The sequence below is a fragment of the Rosa chinensis genome, chromosome 7 (genome assembly GCF_002994745.2).
Source record: "Rosa chinensis cultivar Old Blush chromosome 7, RchiOBHm-V2, whole genome shotgun sequence".
Lineage (NCBI taxonomy): Eukaryota > Viridiplantae > Streptophyta > Magnoliopsida > Rosales > Rosaceae > Rosa > Rosa chinensis.
In genome coordinates this window covers 18,898,159-18,920,792 of record NC_037094.1, presented here as the reverse complement: position 1 = coordinate 18,920,792, position 22,634 = coordinate 18,898,159, and the positions used below count along the sequence as shown (strand labels likewise).

The 22,634-nt window shown below is 36.0% G+C and overlaps 1 protein-coding gene and 1 long non-coding RNA gene across 3 annotated transcripts; both read left to right on the top strand.

Moving 5' to 3' along the window:
* The first annotated feature begins 10,234 nt into the window (after window positions 1-10,234).
* Window positions 10,235-10,663, top strand: LOC121050537. Its single transcript, XR_005803271.1, has 3 exons — window positions 10,235-10,300; window positions 10,397-10,510; window positions 10,609-10,663. It is a non-coding gene; the product is annotated as an uncharacterized LOC121050537 (long non-coding RNA).
* A 7,566-nt stretch (window positions 10,664-18,229) lies between these two features.
* Window positions 18,230-20,712, top strand: LOC112180349 (uncharacterized protein At4g22758). Of its 2 annotated transcripts, none has more exons than XM_024318881.2 (3): window positions 18,230-18,791; window positions 19,513-19,720; window positions 19,862-20,095. In XM_024318881.2, the coding sequence occupies exons 1-3, from the start codon at window positions 18,459-18,461 to the stop codon at window positions 19,885-19,887; spliced, it is 567 nt and encodes a 188-aa protein (XP_024174649.1). In that variant the 5' UTR covers window positions 18,230-18,458; the 3' UTR covers window positions 19,888-20,095. The 2 variants fall into 2 exon arrangements, with proteins under 2 accessions (XP_024174649.1, XP_024174648.1); XM_024318880.2 differs by lacking the exon at window positions 19,862-20,095 and adding an exon at window positions 20,135-20,712 and having other exon boundaries at window positions 18,235-18,791.
* The last annotated feature ends 1,922 nt before the right edge of the window (window positions 20,713-22,634 follow it).

The window sequence follows — 22,634 nt, the reverse complement described above, 5'->3', positions numbered from 1 at the left end:
CACAGCTTACTGATACACAACGTACGTACTCAATATTCAATAAATATCTGCAAGAAGAATAATACCCAAATGATCGAGCTTTCTAAACCTGAGATCTGCGAAACTACATACGTCCCAAACCGATGACAACATGTTTAGGGTTTACAACCAAATAAAGCATTTCAGTTTTGCAACCACGAGTCCTCAATGTTTGTTTTCGCGTTAAATTTTTTTTTTCTTAAGAGTGAGGGAAAGATAAAATGCATGAAAGATCGAAGCAAAAGGTTACGAAATGTACGTTCGTTCGTGTTACTGTCTCAAAGTGATTGAGCTAAAAAAAGAATTAACTATGAGATATGGTTCCTTAACCCATCCAATTCTTTTGTTCATTCTCGTCTTCAATATCCAGCTGCATGCTGCAACAAGCTTCCCGACATATTGGTGATATGATACTGTCATAGCTAGTCACCTAGCTGATAGTGCAGTCTCCATCTGTATATCCAGTAAAATCAATTTTGAAATATCCCCAAAGACAGAGATAGTGTAAAAAGTGATCCGTATCAGTTGAATGATCATTTGCTGGGCAAAGGTTCGCATTGTGGTGATGATTATATTAGTCCACAGACTGGCCTGGCACCAGTGTTAGATCAGTATCACTGTCCTTTGGTGTGGTGATGAAGATGTGATGTGATCAAATGATTCGGTGCGTGGACTCTTAGCATGGAAAAGTAGTCAGTCGGCCTCTTTTTCTTTTTCTGCTGAAAAAAGTCGACCTCTCTTTCTTATGCTCTGTCCAGCTGACTAGCATGCATATATTCATCAGAATAGAGAGGGGATTGCAAAATCCTAATTCTATTCATGAAACATGCTTTTCCCAAAAGAGGTTTTAGACTAGGATGCTAGCTAACTAATTGAGTCCATTCAGTCACTCATTCTAGTAATTAATTAAATTTGATGGAACAACCATCTAATCTTCAGAGGGTACATTTTATATATCATCATCATCATCAACTTGGGAATCATTGTGATGATTTTTGACCCAATTGAGAGATGTACGTAGATGACCCTTGTGTTCTTGAATTTACTGGGACGCGCGTGATTCATGAGTGACACTTGGTCAAATTTGGACACCTATGAAAAACTTTTGTAATAGTGAGTAATCATATATATTCTAAAGGTCTCAAATGTAGATATCGACTTATTGTAACAGCTTATTAGTTGCATGCAATAATAAACTAGTAACAGATCAGTTTTTTTCTAGATGCATAGAATTGATCTACCATTACATGGAATTGATAGTTATGCAATTATGCATGGAAGTGTAATGTCGGATATTAGCTTTTATTTATTTCGATCTCTTGCATTTTGTGTTCAAACACAATGATAGAATGCTGACAAACTAGCTTCTTTTGATTTTAGAGATGGGGATTCTGCTATTTGGCATAATTGTCTTTCCTTTTTGTGTTTCCAGCGTTCCATTTGGATCAGCTGGGAAGGGGTGTTTGTAGAGGTTTTCTGTTGTAGTTTGCTTTCTTGTTTTCTTTCGGTTAATGGTGGTTCTAGTTGGGCCTCTAAATTTGCTATTTAGACCTCTTATACTTAGTACACCTCTAATTTACTTTTTAGAATATTTGAAAAGCTAAGTAGATCTCCTTATTTTTACCAAAACACCCTTGAATATGAGATAAAATAATCTGTTACTCTACTTTTTATCTCTATCTTCAACCACGAGAAGAAGAATGAATCAAAATCACATGATATTGTTCCCTTATGAGTATGTCTCTCCTCCACCAAATTAATTAGAGAATTGGTTCTTGATCTTGATATATTGCTAGAATCCCTTTGAATTTGCTAAAACAAGGATTTCAAGGGTTTTGGGTTGGAAGATTGAGTAATAATTATTTCATAATATTCAATTAATTTAGTTTAAGAAAATTTCAAATCAGATTGTTTTGAATTTAATACAAAAATGATGGGCCGTATAGAAATTATTATTTTTACTTAATTGTTTTAGGTAAATTATTAAACTATATGACATTATAAGGAAATTCCGGAAAAAGAAAAAAACAATTTAATTGAATGTTATATTTGGGAAGGTAAGAAGAGTAATTTGTTTTTTTTTTTTAAATAATTTTTCTCACTTTGTTCTTATTTGTCTTTTCATATGACTTGACAAAGTCTATTAATAATTGAAAAAAGTTGGAGGTCCAGATATCAAATTTGGAGGTCCAACTATAACCAACCTTCGGTTAATGAAAAAAAAAAACACAATGATAGAATAAGAGTATTCTTGCCGAGTGAAAGTGATATAATGTTTAAAAAATTATACATAGATTGACGGAATTTTCTTAGTACTCAAGTGTTTGCCATACACTTATTTTGTTAAATATTTTGGACAATTGGATTATTAATTTATCCAATGGTCCAAAATATTTAAAATTTGGTAACCTGTTTAGTCTTTAGCTAATTATTATTAGTGAAGGGTAAAATCCTCATATAGTACCCGAATTATCACGAAATGTACTTTTTGGTACCTATAAATTTTCAGGGAGTCCAGTGGTACATGTACTATCCCTTCGTTAGCCCTTATAGTACCTCTGTCCATTATTCCATTAAAAATACTTACGTGGTGGTCATGTGAGTAAAAATAGCAAGGGTAAAATAATATTTTCATTCATATTTAGAATTATAGAATTTAATATATTGAATATCTATAACTAAAAAACATTTTGACACATAAAAAAATAAAATAAATAATACACAATTTATTCTTCACTATTATCATCTGGATACTTGAGTAAATTAAATTAAGTACTTTTATTTTTGTTTAGTTTTTTTTATTTTATGAAAATTTAATAGATATTAATTTAGACATAACTTTTTTCTCGAACAATTAATAGGATTAATCAATAGAAACGGTAGGTAAATCTAGATATTCACTAAATTCAATTCTAGATCTTTCTTTTAACCTAGTCTAATTTATTTTAATTATTTTAATTTAGTTTAATAAAAAATTTGTAAAAGAAATATGAAAAATAGATGTTTTACGATTTTACCCATACTTTAACGGAATAATTAACGAAAGTACTAAAATAGCTAACGGATGGATAATACAGGTACCACTAGACTCCCTAAAAATTTGTATGTACCAAAAAGTGCATTTCGTGATAGTATTTATTATTAATTAATTTTATCATTAGCCAATTAATGTTTGACTATCAACTAACAATTACACTATTGACAATTACATTTTTTCCTTATGAAAAATAAAAAAAACTTATAATCTAGGCTCACAGAATTAGTATTAATTAAATAGTCTTTATTACTAATTAATTATAGCATTAGTAGTTTCCTTAACCAAATATAATTCTTTTTACAGGCATTTGACCACAACCACAACAATTAATGTGAAAATAGATAATCTTTGTTTTAGATGTAGTAACTACTTCAAATACAACTTGTTATTACTGTTTTTTGGACTAATTTAAAAATATTACCATAATGTGTTATCATGTAGGTAAACTATTATATTTTGACTAAAAGCATGTATGTTTTCATTGGTGTAATGAAGTTCTCCCTTGTGTAATTTAAGTAATATATTGTCTAATTTCCATCGTCGAAGATGTAATTACTTTTAGTCGACGCAATTGACTTGATTCATAAATTTTCGCAAGCGTACGAATTGTTGTCAAGTAAGGGAAGTATTAAAACATTGATTATCGTATTGTACCTCGGGGATTAGGTGTTGAACCTAACTGAGATAATTGGCGCTAGAATAACTCAAAAGCATACAATGAAAAATAAAAATAAAATAAAGTAAAATAATATTCATAAGGCACCAAGCCTCAGCAATGCTCGGCTTAGCTCACACTAAGCCTAATCAAAGCCACTAATTTGTAACCCAAATGAGTTATGCACAATGGAAGGTACGTAGAATTTTGTTTGGGAGTTTTAAATTGAGAATTAACTAAATTAAATGCAAACTAAAATAAAAACAAACAACTAATTATCAAGCAAGAAATTAAATTTGGATTTTCAAATTAATGGAAACATGGGAGTGTCGGGTGATTCACACTAACTATCTTGTAAATATCGATATCAATTTCACAGATGCATGCATTTCCTATATGTGTCGAGTCCCATATCTAGTACCGGTTAAGGCTACTAAACAAATTATCCTTTTGTTGTTTTGACTATGCCGGCTAAGGCCACAATCAACTCTCTAATTTGGTCATTACGCCGGTTAAGGCCACAATATCCAAAATTAGAGGCCTAGAGAGCAAGATAATAGAGACTCAAGCAAGCTTAGCTACAATTAAGCTAGCTAATGGTTACTACACTTAAATCCTAGATGCCACAAGATTAATAAGTTGTCAATTTATCAATCTATTCATCACAATTGCCCACAACATAATTTCAAGAGAAAAATTCAGTCACCGTCCCCAAACTATGCTGCCAAGGCCAATTTGATACCCGAACTCTCAAAAGTATCAATGTCATACCCAAACATGTATTTTGACATCAACGTGATACTTCTGTCAAAAATTCCCAATGGGGCCGTCTATTTGCTGACATGGCAAGTACGTGGGTTCCCAAAAAAATGTAAATGACCAATTTACCCTTTTTTAATTCATTTTTTTTCCTTTTCATTTCTTTTTGTTCTTTCTCTTCTTCTTCTTCTTTTGGGATTTTCCTCTAGCCAAATCGCTGCAACTTCTGCCGCAAGCTCCGCCACCACATTTCCTTACTTACCTAAAATCGTCATCAGCCACCAGCCACCCACCCCAATTTAATGATTTTAATCATCAATAGTACAATACAAGGCAATACAATTCGATAGCTCGATCAATCTAATCACGGTGAAATTGCTAAGCAACGACAGTGCCCAACCAACGAACCGGTAAACCAAGCTCCCAAGCATAACATGGTTCTGTCTTCCATTTGAAGTTATACGAATTGAACAAACCACAGCACAAAGAGCACCGTATGCCACCGCAGCCTCTTGCCACACCCCATAACCTTTGCAATTCAATTTCCAGACAAACAACATAAACAAAAATAAATGTGAACACACCCAATCACAATCACAAACCCAATAACCATAACATCAACCATCCTCAATATCACACACCCAGAATTTACCACAAAAAAAAAAACAAAAAAATCTAATCTTTACCCAAGCCGTCGATGAACGCACCGCCACCGCCACCATCAAGGCTGCTTCTGTTCTAGATGAAAGGAAAACAAAAATAAAAAATACAAATCCCAACCCACCTAATAAAGAAGCCACTTCTGTTGTGCAGTTTCATCTTTCCTCTAAATTGCCTTGCATGTACAGTATACTGGTACAACAATCCCCACAGAACAACTGTACCAAAGCAAGCCTCAACATCAATCAGAAGCCAATCCATAATATAACCACTTCTGAAGTTCAACATTGATGGAAGGAACATTAATCAGGTCTCACCACGCTGTTCGAATAACAATGTTAGAACCAAGAGGACAGAGTAGCAACCGAAGACCGACCTGCACCTAATTCTCCCAATCATCAATTTGACCATAACTATCATATACTCATATAGGAAATCATCTCCAACATCACATACAACAATGATGCCAATGGTGAAAAAAAAATCACTAAATCAGCACTATAATTTCAAATTCCATAATAATCACCTGTCCTGGAAACCAAAAATTCTAGTTCTGTAAAAAAAAAATTTAGAAAAACAAATTCAAGGATCAAGCAAATTGAAACGAGATTGAAATGAAGTCCAGAAAGGTAAACAAAATCGAATGAGGAAAATAATACAAATCTTTGAAAATGGATTGAGGAGGAGGGGAGGAGGTCCTTGAGGGAGGTGTAGGACTCGGAGCTCTTGAGGGAGAGAAGCTCCAGGTCGAGCAGCGGCAGCCGATGGCGCCGTTTGGGGTTGGGAAGCTGCAGCTATGGCGGGGCTTACTGGTGGGAGTGGTGGAGGAGGATAAGGAGGAGAAGAGGTGGCTGAGCTTGGTGGGGACGATGACGGAGGTGGAGATGGAGTTGCGAACCGGTCTCCCAGTTGGTTGAGCCGGACATCAGAGCCTCCTCCTTGTTGCCGACACTGGCGACAATCGATCCCCGCTGCTCCGACTGTTCTTCATAAGTCACAAACGCTTTCGATTAAAATTTTTTTTCTCCATTTCGGCTGCTCTTTGTAAACCCACAAATCCATTCCCAGAAAAATAACCAATTGTGATAGAAAGGAGAGAGGATTAGATTGGCAAAGGAAGAGAGAGAGAGAGAGGTCGATCTCATTTTTTTTTAAATAAATATTTTTTTATAATTAATTAGTTGAGAAAGACAATTTTACCCTTGCCACATCAGCAAATAGACGGAGCCGTTATGGATTTTGGACGGAAGTATCACTTGATATCAAAATAGGTCTTTGGGTATCACATTGATACTTTTGAGAGTTCGGGTATAAAATTGGCCTTGGCAGCATAGTTTGGGGACGGTGACTGAATTTTTCTCTAATTTCAAAGAGTGATAGAGCCTAGAAACATGCTTCTAAATACTAATAAATTCGGATTTAAAGCATACACAATGGAAATTGCATTTATTTCATTTAAAGCATCAATATTTATACAAAATGAGTTAGGGCTTCACAACCCTAACTCCCAAAATTGAACTACTCACTCATAATTAAAACAATATTTAACATCAAAACCATGTACAATTAAAATAGGAGAGATTATTCAGAGCACACCGTGCACTCGCACCAACATAAATGAATGGTTAGATTGCATTAAATACACTTTTTGTTTATTAAAAATAAAGTTGATAATAAATATCAAGGGTTGAGATTATTTTATAAGGTTGGGTCACTTACACCGTCGGTGCATAGAATAATTTCCATTAAAATAGATGAAAAGAGAGAGCACTACTAGAATAACTTAATCACACGACAGCCATCAGACGACACATGAGTTTTTGCTGTTGTCTGAGTTAGTCAGACGACAGATTTTTTAAACCTGTCGTCTCATCTCTACTCATCCAACACATGATCCTTTGGTAAATTTGAGAGATTTCAGACAACACTAACAAGAATATATGTTGTCTGAAAAACGAAAAAAAACAAACAATCATTAATTTATATTTATTTTTTTCCCACTCAAAACACTCAAAACCTAGCAGTTGCCTTAGTGAAAAACCCGTGTTTCCCTCCCTTAGCTAAAAATTTAGGTCACTCTCCCTCCCAAATTGCTCTCGGCCTCCCTCTGACTCAGTATCGCGTTCACCCTCAATCCCCCTCACCGTCGCTTTCACCCTTAATCCCCCTCACCCTCTCAACCTCGCTCTGATACAACAAGGCCCAGCATATAATTTGTAGAATGAAGGAGAGAAACGAAGAAGGAAGAGATTGGCAAACTAATTGCAGACCCACTCAGGCAACGATTAAAGCAGAGAGAAGACTCTAGTGCATGTGACATAGGAGCAACTGGAGTTCGAGAAAGCTATCAAAGGCACAAATCAAGGTCCAATTTCAACGCTTTAATTATCCAATTTCTGAAATTTCCAATTGGGTTTCACGATTTGATTGTTATTGAAAACCTAATTGCAGTTCTGTTCATTGCTTCTGGAGACGACGATACGATTAAGTGCAATTTGGTGGGCATAACTCTCCTCTCCATTTTGTTGCAGCTAAAGGCCACAACAAGGTCGTTTTGGGTTTTCTTTTTTTCCTTTTTCTGGGTTTGCTTCCCATTTGAAATTGATAACCGTTTGGTTTTTCTGATTTTGGTTCTTTTCTGGCTTTGATTCAGATTATTTCATTGCTTTTGGAGAATGGAATTGATGTAAACTCCAGAAATTACTGTGGGCAGGTATGATACTTGGTGCTGTCCTAATCTAATTGAGAGTTTGTTTATTTGATTTTGAGCATTCCAGTCTCTGTTTGAGTTAATTCTGAGATGTGGGTAGTTAGAAAGATTATAACTTTGTGTGGTTTGAGGCATAAATTGGGACCTGGAGTTGAAAATTGAAGATCATGATGGGATAATTGAGCTTATTATTTGATTGCAAACAAACTTTCCACATTTTATCTTGAATTTATTTTCTTTAGTTCTATAATACAGTTGCATAATTGTAATACGTGGGTATGTCAAGGCCATGATAATTGTATTTGAACTTAATTCTTACTGGACCCAAGGCTTTTGTGTGGACTCATTTTTAGAATTAAGGTTGCTACAACATTTATAATTTCCTGACAACATAACACAAAATCTTTGATCCTAAGCTTGTAGCCTTTGTGATTTACAGTCCAAATGTACTAGTTTCATAGTTTAGTCACTCATTAGTTTAATATTGGATATTCAGTAATTTAGATATTTACTATTATCAATTTAGCCTAAAGTGGTAACATGAGAGAAAGAGACTAGTGAAAACAGCAAGTTACAGGCTAACATGGCAAACAATATTTCTAGTTCTCTTTCTAAAGCTTTGGTAGCTTTTCCTTCCTCTGGTTTGTGTGCTTTGGTATCTAGCATCTATTTTGTTAGGGACCTAGAATTTACACTTGGTCCCTTGGGTGTAGTATGTTAAGGATGATATGTTATGTATTGGTTATAAAGTTTAGTTTGGCCTTTTCTATAGCAAATTGAAATTGCAAGTTTGCTTTTACACTGGTGTTCATAATGCAACCAAGTAGTTTTGCAAAAGAATAAAAAACAAATAAATAAATAAATAAATAAATAAATAAATACATGTTGTTGTGTCTGTGATTATGTATATTACGTTTGGCATGAGATTTTAATATTCTCATATCCCACTCATGCTAGAGCTGTTTTTTAATAGTTCATCTATTGCTCTTGATAGGGAAGGTTGGTTGGTATATAAAGATATTAGGGTTGAAAAAGGTCAGCTGGTGTTGCTGGGCTGAATTAAGCTTGCTTTCCTTAAGGTATGTCTCTTTGTTTCTTCTTTGAACATGACCTTGTAAATTAGACTCATGCCTTGTAGTTTGCTGCTTGTGTTTGTGAGTTATGTGATGTATATATGCCTTGTGGTTTGCTGGTTGTGCTTTTGAGTTATGTGATGTATATATGCCACACATTAATGCTTAGGGATGTTAATTCTATAAATGGTTTACATTTGGACAGTGGGAGATAATATGTTTTATTCTGCTAATTAATGCAAGTTCTTTATGTTTTTCTGGAATATAAAAACATACTTAGAAGCTGTTACATCTGATTTGAATTGGCTTCCTTCTTTTAAAGTAGTTGCATTGTGTTGATACATAGGAAAATGCTTTTCTAAGATGTTTGAACTTGAATATGTTTTGTTTTTAGAATGGATAAATCTTGGATGCATGCTGATAGAAAATCACACGCATATCAGCTAGGTGTTGAGGAATTTCTTAGGTTTGCTATAGAGAATGCTACTGATGTAAATAATATCAGTTGTCCCTGTGAAAAATGTGGGAGCATAGATGGGATGTTTTCGGCTAGGGTCATAAAAGATCATCTACATTTTAATGGTATAGATGAGAGTTACAAAGATTGGGTATGGCACGGGGAACCATCTAGGGCAACGGTGAATGCTAATGAAGAGGTATCTGAAGCCACTGTAAATATGGTAGAAGATGGAGATGCAGCATATAATATAGGGTTGGGAGATCAGGGAGAAAAGGGAGCTAGTGAGAATGAAGAGTTTTTTGTAAGTGGTGAGGATGAGCAGTATTCCGTAGAATCGAATGATTTCATGAGATTAGTCGAGGATGGAGATAAAACTTTGTATCCTAGTTGTACCAAGTACACAAAATATGGGAAGGCATAAAGGTATAAGATCTGGCTTTCTTTGTTCTTTTGGTTTTTGTTATGTTGAATATCATATATGCATGCTAAAAGGTTCATGTGCTTATATGTTGATTTCTACTGTATGTAGTTGGCATTTTTGTTGTATCCAGAGTATAAACAGATGGTGTTAACCTCAGCAGAAGCAAAATGGAGAGAATTCAAGAGCCATTTGACCACCCGCTACATTCTCCCATATAGAGATAACCCAGAAGCAATCGAGTCTTGTCTGGAAGACTATCTTTTCATTAATCAACTTGACTGAGAGATTTTTGTAAAAGATAGGCTATCTGACAAATTCTTTGTAAGATAACTAATAACTTGTGTCTACATGTATTGTTTCTTTGCATTGATAGTTTGAAGTTAAGCATGCACTGAAATGATTATGTTATGTAGGAACTGCATGAGAAAAAAAAAGGAAAAAAGGGCTTTAAATAAGTATCCTCATCGGATGTCGCGTAAAGGATATGCTGGATTGGAGGAAGAATTGGTAAGCATTGAACTTTAATTTTCTAGGTTTCAGCACATCTTATTTGTATATGTAAATGTAGATTGGTTTACATATTGACTCAATTAATTTACGTAGTCTGCAACAATGGAAGAATCTTCTCTTGATCGTGCAACGATGTGGATCAAAGCACGTCAAGATAAGAATGGTAGTTTTAAATATCCTTCAATAGAGGAGAAGGCACAAAAAATTGTAAGTTTCCACTTGATTTATCGCAACATTTTTAATGTAACTTTACAACATCACTACCTCTATCTATCTATCCCTCACTCACGAATAATATGTTTTAGGCTGATTTGAAGAAAAAAGAGGCTAAGGGAGAGTTAAGCACTTGTGGTGTAGTTGATGTGCTGACTTTGGCATTAGGGAATCCAGAACATGTTGGAAAAATAAGAGGAGTAGGAGCAAATGTGAAGCAAGATACATACTTCCACCTCCCTAAACGCCGAAAGGAAAGTGTTGAAGCAACTATGAGGTTGAGCGTTCAGAAGATAATGGAACAAGAGAGGGAGAAAATATTGGCAGAAGAACAGACTATTTGGGAGGAGAGGCTTAGGAAGATAGAAGCAAAGCTCAACGGAAAGGTTGTGGAAAATGATTCCCCCAAAGTTTCCACTGTTGACAAGCAAGTTGGTTCTGAACAAGGAAGTTGTTCAAATCTGCTAGAGAAGAGTGTCAAGTGTAATGAAAACTTGATTAATAGCAATGTCAAAAAATCTTTGAATTTAGAGCATGTGGAGCATGTTCAGCATGTTGAGGGTTATGAGAAAGATGTGAATACTGTTGATGAAGTCAACTTGAAAGCAGAAGAGAAGAATGAGCAAAATGTAGAAGTACCAGTGGTTGAAGATTTGGAGATCCAAAAGGGTGAATGTCAGGTAATTCCCACAGTTTCTACATTGAAATGATTATGGTTTTTGAGGTAAATTGTGTGTTTTGTTGCTTATAAACTGAAACATATTATTAAACATTGGAAATCTTTTAGCGTCTCACATTGACATATATATTCTGCCATTTTTCAGGCACAGCCAATTGGGAAACAGTGTAAATTGGCTTTAGGTTCAATTGATAATGTTGTAGCAGTTGCAACAATTGTAGAAGTCAATAAGGAGTGCAAAAGCCAGCTGATCCATGGTGTTCCGTTGGGTGAGGGGAACATGCGTGTGTCAATTCTACTCTCGGTAGTGGATTCAGCTTTGCTTCCATTCCCAATCAAAGATGAAATCTTGACTGTTCGTGATGCTATTGGGACATATGTAGCTTGGCCTAAAGACTTGATAATTTTTCCGACAGATAAGGTAACAAATGATAATCCTAATAATGCTTTTAACTTCATTTAAATGTACGTTAACTCTATTAAAGAACATGGTATTAGCAAGCCAGTATTTTTCTGCTAATTTATTTTATTACATAACTAGATGGCAGCAAAGAGTACAACAATGAAGAAGAGAAAAATGGCAGAAGAAAATGATGATGATGATGAGGAAGATCTGGACATTGATTCATTGCCACCAAATATCCCCGCATCCTTTAAAATGGTATGCATGTGGGTCAAATAAATGCTTAAAAATCGGAAGACCATTGTCTGCAGCTTTGATGAAAAGATTTTCGGACATCCGTTCAAAACTTTTGTTACTAAGAACGATGTTTATCACTTTACCACCATGAAGGAAGTATCAGGTAGCTGCGTATCCATCTATATAAGGTAATCTCCTTCTCTCGGATTTAGTTGGAATTTAAGTAGATTGTGACACTAAATGATTTAAAATTTGCATTCTTTGATTTGTAGCTACCTGCATGGGGTGTTGAAAAAATCAAAGATGGTCGATATGGTCGGATTTGTTTGCCCCACATATATTGGCGCCATTGGCTGTGGCAATCCAATCGAAGGTTCCCGTGCAATAGCTGATAGGATGAGAAAAGGAAAGCGTGGCCAGATTTTCTTCTTGCCATATAACTCAAGGTATGTGATATTGATACAATATGCATTCTGACATTGATTTGCTACCTCCCATCTGATATTGAATGTGAATGTTGTTGTTTTCTGCTTTGCAAGTTGTCATTGGATGCTGACTGTGATAAACGTTGAAGAAGACACTATCTACTTTATGGATCCATTAAAGAGAAGATTGATTACCGGAGAGTGGAAGAACATTGTGGACAAGTAAGTGGTTGTTTTTCTGAACAAGTAAGTTTTGTATAATGTTTTTAGCTGCATATATTATGATCTTTAACACAAATTTTCTGTTAATATTAAAGTGCCATCAAAATATATAATGCTCATGCCAAAAGGCAAGGTCGAAAAACAACTACCTGGAAAAATTGTGCGGTACATTTTATGAAACATTTTTTTTATTAAGTTTGAATTGTTCATCTATATATATTGAGGACTATTTCCTCTATTTATACAACTAAAGCAACTATGCAGTTCTTATGTACCGCTTTTACTGTTTTTCCTCATTCATCTCACAGGTTTCCTCTTATACTGTTTTTAGGGTATTCCGGAGTAACATACTGATAAAGATTGTGGCTATTTCATAATGAGATATATGAAGGACATAGCGGAGGATAAGAACTTAGATTTTTTCAGCAAGGTAACTAAAACTGTGAGTTTAATTATTGCTTAATGCATTAGATTGGACTATTGTCATATGGTATTGTGGATTTTTCACCAACTTAAACTGGTTTGCTGGAATATTGTCATCTGATATTGCTCTCTGCAAATATGCCACATGAAATTGTGGTTGCTAGGTAGCTTAAGTGTTTTGGACTACTTTTCATGTTTTGATCAGTTCATATATTTTGGATAGTTTTCTCAATACAAAGTGCAACCCAATTTATTTCAGTGGGAGAGAAGAGGGAAGGCAGCATATACGCAGTAGCATATTGATGCAGTCAGAATAGAGTGGGTCAAATTTGTTGTTAAAACATATATGTAACCAGTATCGCATCTAGCTGGTTAACACTTGGGTTTAGGGACTTATTTTGGTAACCTTGATATATGATAGACTTGCTATATTGAGGTTGCTTTTGGTTTGGATTGCTGTAAGATCTGGATATGAATTTGCACTTTTGTAAATTTGTTGGATATGGTAATGTATGAAACAGATGGCAGTAATTTATGACAATGTGGTATTTTGGATATGTTTTGGACATGAAATTTCATATTTGCAATGAATTAAGCAAAGCCAATTCAGACGTCAACTATAGGTCAAGTTTCTATTATCTGAGATTCACTCAGACAACACATACTTAACGCATCAAATAAGTCATGTTGTCTGAACATGCATTCAAACAACAGATATAACAAAACCCATGTTGTCTAAACTTACATTCACACAACAGATACAACAAAACCCATGTTGTCTGAACTTTCATTCACACAACAGATATATCAAAAGTCAAGTTGTCTGAACTTCAATTCACACAACAAATATAACAAAACCTATGTCGTCTAAGAACATTTCACTCATCAGATATAACAAGAAACTGTTGAATGAGGTTCATAAAATGCAACTGAAAAAATAAAATGTGTCGTTTGAGTGTTCTATGAGATGACATATTCTATTTTGGCACCGTTATTGTTAATGCATCTGGTACAACTGAGAAAAATGACACTGTTGTCCAAGATGCACTCGGGACCATAGATTCTTAAACATTATGATGTCTGAGTTTCACTAAACACAACATAAATAAAATTGGCACTTGTTGGAGATTCATTTCAGACAACAGAGGTATCCCAACATTGTGGTCTGAAATATCTCACAGACATCATGTAGTCATGTTCCTGTCGTCTGAGATTCATTATGCACAACATAGTTCTCTTAAAAGTGTTGGGGTAATATAATGTTTCTCAACAATCATTAAACGAACTGTTGTCTGAATGTCTAACAGACAATAGTTTATCCAAACAAAAATAGTTTGGTAATTTTCAGACGACTGTTTTCAGCTTATATATGTTGTATGAATGTAACACAGACAATAGTTTTAAACTGTCGTCTGAACGAAGTCAATCAGACCATAGGCTACTAGACAACAACACATTTTTCACTCAGACGACAGTTCAGGAACTGTCGTCTGATTAACTTTGTGGTGTAGTGGAGGATAAGCTTTACTTAATTTCAACAATGCTAGAAAGCAATGAAAACTAAGCTAGCTTGAATCCTCCTAACTACTCAAGATGAAATTAAGGTTTTGATGATCTTTCTTGATGAAATTTGAGAAGAGCCTAATAATTTAATTTGGAAGAGTGAGTGAAACGGGAGAGTAAATTGAATCTTGGTGAGATGTTGTGATTCTTAGTGAGCAGGTGAAATTTTGATGAGGTGAAGAAGTTTTTGAGGAGGTTCTTCGTGAGGTGTTAGGAGAAAGGGTAAAGGAGGTTTGGTGCAGGTTTAGGGTTTAGGGTTTAGGGAAGAGAGAGAGTAGATCAGAAAGGAAGAGGGGAAAAGAAAGAAAAAAAAAAGGAAAAAGAAAGAAATAAAAGAAGAGGACAACTGCATCTCACGTGATGGAAAAGAAAGAGAAGGAAATGGCAATGCTGACGTCATCATGACGTCAAGGTGTATATATAAATATATTTTTTTCTTTTCTTTCTTCTCCTTCTTCTCTTTTCTTCTCTCTTCTCAATGCGATTCCGCATATACTATTGGTGGCAACTGAATTCAGCTCTTATGATGACATTGACTACGGTTGACCCACGTCGGCTATTTTGTCTTTTTGTCGGAAATCTCCATTTTGCTCTAATTTCGCACAACTTCTTCCAAAATCTACAATTCCGTTTATTTACTACAAAATAAATAAAAATAGATTAAATAAATAATAATTTTCTTGAAGAATAGCTTAATTAATTCTAGTATTTAGGATGCAATTGCGCGCATAGAAATGCATGTAATCAACAATTTACCACAGACTACAACAATTGATGTAAAAACGATAATTTTTGTTCTAATTGTAGTAATTACTCCACCTACAACCTATTTACTAATTTATGGAAAATCTAACAAGTGTGACAACAAATTTGTTATCAGAGTAGTAAATGTTTATGTTTTTATCAATAATGAAATGATTGCTTCAATGAGTGTGCATTTTACCACAATCCAGGGCAATTGATGTAAAAAGGGTAAATTTTGTTCTATTTGTAGTAATTACTCCACCTAAACTAATGTACTAGTTTGCGGACAATTTAACACGTGTGACAACAAATTGGTTGTCAGAGTAATAAATATATATGTTTTTATCATTAATGAAATGATTACTACAATGACTACGTACACATTTTACCACAACCCCCAATAATTGATGTAAAAGTGGTAACTTTTGTTCTACTTGTAGTAATTACTTCAAAAACTATAACATTTACGATATTATCAACCATTTTACAATTCCAACAACATTTGTGTTGTGAACATGGTAAAATTAATATTAGAGCAAAACATATGTAAGTACTTAGTATTATAAAGAGGTTCTCCATTTGATAATAAATGTTATTCATTTGATAAAAGTTGTCCAACTATGATATTTACATCTTTGACCACTCAATTACAAAAACCACAATAAGTGTGGTTATGAGTCGTAATTTTAGTTCTATTAGGTGTAATTCATTATTCTAACATTATTTATCACTTATTCCTGAACAATATTACATATCAAGAAAGAATATGTTGTTAATATAGTAAATTCTATTTAAAAAAATGACACATATCAACATTTAAGTGGTTAACCTGTTAACCAGTTCAATAGGTTTCTAATACATTAATTTATTAAAAATTAAAAAATTAAAAAAATAATGGTATGACATACGTCAAGGTATTCTAGATGACCCCATAGATTGACATGCAAGATTGAGTGAAATTAGTTAGATCGACCAAGTCTTTTTATTAAATAGTACTTCTATCATACTCTTTGAAAAATCAAAAATAAAAACTAATTCAAGAACATTGGTAGTTAATCGATCCGTCAAGAATATTAATCAAGACTAGGGAAAGACTAATCAATTCACCAGAAAAATGTTATGATCGAAGTCGTTATTTTTTTGTTCCCAATCACCTCCAAATTAAGCCACAGAGTAGCAGTCATGTACGTATGTACACGAACAAACCCGTAGTCCCGTACATGCAGCCACGGTACTAAGACTCGGCCTTTCTCTCCAATCTCCATCTCCTAAAACTGTAAGAGGGAATTCCGTTTTAGATCGATGGCCGGGTTTATGAATTATTGGCCTGCTGTTTGAATAGATCATAAGGCACTCCGAGAAATTGGCCATGCCATTAAGACATTATAAAAGGTTCTTGCACTATGATGGATAGCGGGTATACAACTTATCTTCGATGGCATTCCTCAAGAAACAAAGTTTTTTGATTGGAACATAGTCTTCATAGAAGCCTTCAGTCTATAGCTCCATATAAGGATGACCATATATAGATGCCTTTGACCGATCATCGCATACATAATTTTTGAGGTTCTAGCCGGGAGGGGTTGAACAGTTGAGCTAAGAAGAGGAACATGTACGAGTTGAGCCTTTACGGAGTTGAGCTTCTTGCTTTCACCTTGCACAATGATGTCGAGTTCGGGCAGATTGCTGCTCCGAATTGGAGACAAGAAAAGGCAAACATCTATGATTTGGAATAGAAACTTAATGTTTCAGTGTTCATTTTCATATATACCATTTTAGAATATAGAAGATCGTAGCTGTAGTTTCTTGTCAAGCGTCTAAAACCCTTATGTTTGACCGTTTAGGGTCGGGCTGCTCTAGAGACTTTTGTACTCGACTATTGTAGTATTTTCTTATTAAAAAAAAGAAAAAAAATGGAAGAAGAAGAGGCAGCTGGTTTTCATGTTAGAATGCCTACGTGCCGTATCAGAGTTTCAGAGGTTAAAAATCCAAAGTAACTCTTTGGGCTTCCCTCATCTGGCAAGACTTTCTGATGTACGTCTTGGCCGGTATGATGCGAGTCTTTTTCTTCTTGTACCTAATCTTTGTTTTTGCTAAGTAATGTACATGAGCTGGGTTGGAGATAAATTGGCGAAGTTGGGCCTTTCTCTTTTGAGTTTAGTCCGGCCTTAGCAAATACAGAGAGGGCATTACTTTTGAAACTCAATCAGGCCCTTTTAGTGCTTCGACCCTCATGTGATTCGACCCTCATGTGAAAATGTGCTTCGGTTTTCCAGAACGTGCATTTGTTTCTTGGTTGCAAACATGGATCGTGTCTTTGAATCTTTTAGAAGCAGTCAACCTCTTCTTTTGCCTCAATGGGCATTTTCGAATATATAAAGTTAAAAACATTACTACACTAGTTATTTACCACATGAGTAAAACGATTATAAATTTAAAACATAATGCTTATAAATATATATATTTAGTTGTCAATTAAATGACTCATTTTAAGTCCTTAATTACACCATAAACGAGGTCAATGCATATAGAAATGTAATTGTACCAAATGATTTTGGTACTAGTAATATGAATTCATTTGGGTACATTGTATCCAAAACTCTTACAATATTTTCATAATTATTTAAGCTAATGATAACTTCAACTTTCTAATGATAAATCTAAATCTCTTTCTATAACTTTTTTTTTTTTTACAATATTATACTAATTGAAGATTCTTACCAGTGATTGTAATACCGGTTATTAGAGCAAAATAAATAGGAGAACAAAAGTTCATTCTCGAATAAGAAGATTGTCTGTAGCATCAGCTAACAGAAAAATTCACAAAAAAAAAAAAAGTGAAAATACGGAAGATCTGCTTCAACATCCCATTCCTCCCTTAATTTCGGACCAGCACCCCAATTGTTCAGAGTGTTTTTAACCTTTTTCACAGTTTCAGTTATTTTACCACTAGAAAAGAAAAGGCACATGACGGACCTTTTGCGCCGAAGCACAAACTCGACCAATAAAAAAGGAGTGGCGGTGTCTTCGAAAAGCCAAAAACAAAGAAAAAAGAAACCAGACACAGAGAAGCGGAAGTTATAAAGCAAAGACGACTCTGTAGCACGAAGCAAACATCTCTTTCCTCTCACGCAAAAGCCACCACCAACCACCTCCCCCAACTTCCCTTCTCTTCAACAAAACCCAAAACTCAATCCATCAATCTCCAAAAACCCAAATAAACAACTCCAAATCTTGTAGCTTTACATGTCAGAGAGGGGTCTCCGGCGACGATCTCAGGTGACGGGTAGTGGCCGGAGGACCCGGCTTTCGAACGCTTCACCATCGTCGCACCGGAAGACCCCACCAGCTCGGCGATCGCCCAAGCAACGTTCCAAGCCTATAAAGATTCTCAAGCGATGCTCCTCCGAGCCCCTGCTCCGGAGCCCTGTTGCCGATTTCGGCGAGGAGGTGGTGCCGCATGTTGGTTGGGAGCTGAGGTCGGAGCCGGAGGGAGTTCTCTTCCGGCCTCAAACTTGTGTCGACGTTTTTGCGTCGTCTCCGACGTTGATGACGCCCTTCTCTCCCAATAATCATGAGGTATGCGATCAAAGTTAGATTTTTGTTTGTAAATTTTCAATCTTGTTCGTAGTTGACTGTTTGGTGAATCAAACTAATTAGCTGCACTGTGATTTTTTTTTTTAATTTTTCTTTTTTTAGATCAAGTGGGTTTTATAATTTATTTCATTTCCTTTTGCAATTTTTTATTACCATTTTGTTATGTCTGTTTTTCTTTTGGCTTCTAGTCATATTAATCAGAATCTCCCTAAATGTGAGGCAAATGTTGATTGTGACAAATATCGCGGGTCTGAAAATAGAAAAATACTTTTGAACTGAACGACAGGAATTACATAGAAGTTTTCAGTAAAATGTGGTAAGAGAAATTATCCAAGATATGTAAACTGTGACGTCTTATATCATTGCTCCTCAAAGACGAAAATATGAATAAAATTTCGAGGAAATTGTGGATATTTTCGACCATGACAAGAATGCAAAAGAAATATCCTTGTATCTTTTCGTTTTGGGCAAATATTTTGTTAGAACTTGAGGTTCGTAATCCACACTGCCTGCAATTAATGCATAACCAATGCAGCATTGGCCCTTTTGATGATTTTCATTTACTGTGGAGTATTGTGATTTTGATATTCAATTAATGCATAATCAATTCAATCTTTATTTCAAAAAAATTGATGTAGGCATGACTAGATTCAAAGTTCCGATAGATATCTATGGGTTAAGGAGCTGAGTGTTTGAAATGCAGGCATACAAGAAAGATGCAAAGGTGGTCTTGAATGTTTCGGTTGAAGGAAGTCCAGGACCGGTAAGGGCCATGGTGAAGTTGGGATCTACAGTTGAAGAGACTATCAAGCTTGTTGTAGACAAATATACTAAAGAAGGCAGAACTCCCAAGCTTCTCAAGGATGAGGCATCGTCCTTTGAGTTACACCAGTCCTACTTCAGCCTTCAAAGTAAGTCAAAATCATATAGTTATTCATGTTCTATTAACTTTTTTCTTTTTCTTGGAGTTGCTCTGCCAGATTGTAGAATTAATAGTTTGATTGTTTGAGAGATAATATTCAGAGAATTTTAACTGGTGAACTATTTATTAGGGATTGTGTGGATCAAACACAATTGAGATCAAATACGTGAACGTGTAACATTGGTTATGTTAAGAGGGATAGTTCCAAAGTTGCAGCAAGACATTTTAGTTAAACCAATGCAAAATTACATGTAAAGATGACAAACTTATCGTTTCTAAGAAGTTGCGAGCTCTGAAACCACTGAAAAACGAGAACAAGAAGTGGTGCATTGAACAATGTGCTTGATTTTGTTGGTTTCCAACTAGGATTAGATCTTTATTCAGAACTCTTTTAATTGAACAGGTTTGGATAAATCAGACTTAATTGGGGATGTTGGTAGCAGAAGCTTCTATCTTCGAAAAAGCAGCAGCAATAACGGAGGATCAACTACTTCTTTGGAAGTCATTCCTGTGAGAGCAAACTCTCCTCCACCTGCTCTGCATCCTGGATTGTTACTTCCAAATTTTATTGCTCGTAGACTCCGTAAATTTGTTAGAAGAACTCATAGACTTTGGAAGGTCATAGTCTGTATGTGATGAGGAGATTATGTACAAAGAAAGGACCATTGCTACAGACTTTAGAGTAACACAAAATATTATTCCTGTTACCTCTAGAATGAGCCTCTCTAATGCGGATGTCCAACGAACCACGTCTGTGACATGTATCAGCAACTTCTCTTCTCCTTCTGAATTTGATTTATGCAAATGCTGTAAATATGTCCTTATTGGACGATCATTTATCTCATAGCTGAATAACCTCAAATAGAGATCACAATTGTTCATATGTATCGTACTTGAATACAAGGAACATTTGCTATTTGTTTGGCTTGATCCAAGAGGGTATTATGCCTACAAGATCGACTCAAATATTTATTACTGGAATGGTTCTTGTAATGTGATCTTTTTACTAATCCTATGGCTTCAGAAGCTAGGAACTAATAGGAACTGAACTGGGGTGACTTTTTTGTTTTGTTTTGGCAATCAGTGGTGACTTTATACGGGAAGTGGGAACTAGCGCAGTTATAACTCCTTTATAAGAGGGCAAACAACGAGTTATATCCGTTATCCATATTACTCTACTGCTGGTTGTTCAGCATATGGCTATTTGTTGAAAAAGTCTCACTTGCTAGATGCAGAATCCCCTACTATTTGCCATGATGAATAGAGCTCAACCTTTATATGTGATATGATCCCTTCCTAGCATCAGTACTGTTAATGTTGCTAGGATGAACCTCAAGCAGGGGATCAGTATACCTTAATAGCACCAGTATTGTGAATAGATAGAGCTCAATCTTTAACAATACTGAGAGGAAAGAAGTATGAGTTTGCTTGCTGAGAGCTCAACCTAGAAGTTAATGGTTAACCTAGCTGTCTTACTGTTTACCTCACTCCTGTAGTTAGTCCTGGCTATGAACAGGAGAAGAACTGAATCAACTTGGACACTGAGCCGATCACTTCTCCAAAACAAGAAAAAATGGAGGGGGACAACAATAACCCAAACAACAACCCAAGCAACATTAAGCAAAAAGAGCCTCGCAAAGACGAGGGTCAAGGGGCCTCCCCACTACGCTCAATCAAACTACCCACCGCCACCAAAGTAGGACAAAACTACCCAAGACACAAAGCGCAAGGACGCAAAGTCCGACAAGAAGAAGGTGAGCACTAGCTAAGATCGGGATAGGATAGGGATTAGGGATAGGATAGCGATAAGTTTATTTTTAGTTTTTATTATTTTAATTAAGTTATCAAGTTCCTGTTCCTTATTATTGAGACTGACACAGCCAAAACCCTAAAAACTCTCTCTCTCGCGTTCCATCCCTGTCCGGCGGCGAGCCCTGGCGCCGTCGTCGGACGGGCTTTAGTAGTCTGAGTGTGGGTCGCGGTAGCAGTTGCTGCAATGGGGCAGGAGGAGATCACAGTAGTTCTCAGGATTGGCTTCACCATTCGATGGTTTCAGCAGCGGACTAGTTCGGTGTTGGGGGATCGGAGGTCTGACGGTGACATGCTTGTGGTGGCGTGTTGTTGTACCGTTCGGAGGTTGGTCGGTGGTGGCATGACTTGGAGGCACAGCTTTCTGCCAATCGGATCAATCCGTTCTGGGTTGGAACCCTTGGATCCGGCCTGGGATTGGGTTCGTCTACTTGGGGCGGTGCTTATTCATGGTTCGTTGGGAAAGGCAGTGGGTTCAAGTCGGCGGTCCTGCGAATGCGGTGTGGTGCGGTGGTCTGGCGACGGAGGCTGGGGTGGGGATGCGAGGCATGGCAGGCTTCTTGGGGTCGTCCTCTCTCCTGGGTCATAGCTCGAGTTTGGTCCATGTTTTTGGGCCAAGACTGGGCTTTCTAGTTTTTTGTTCCAGTTTTAATTTAGGGTTTGTTTTTTTTTGGTTTGTTTGTTAGTTTAGGGTTTGGTTTTATTTTAGGGGTCGTGACCACTTACCCAATTTTAACCTAAAAAATGCCCACTTGCTCCACTAAGAGTTTTTTGACCCCATTTACCCAATTTAAACGCAAATAACATTTTCACCCCCAATCAAATTATTAAACTACAAAATTCTCTCTCTCCTCCTACCGGACTCTATCTCAGACTCTCTCTCTCTCTCTCTCTCTCTCTCTCTCTCTCTCTCTCTCTCTCTCTCTCTCTCTCTCTCTCTCTCTCTCTCTCTCACACACACACACACACACACACACCTCCTCCTCCTCGTTGGAGCGTCGGAGCACAAGAATCCGATCCAGGGCGGTGAAGACTTCACTGCAGAAGTCGTCGCCCGGCAAGCCGATGACGGTGACGAAACCTTTCCGGCGGAT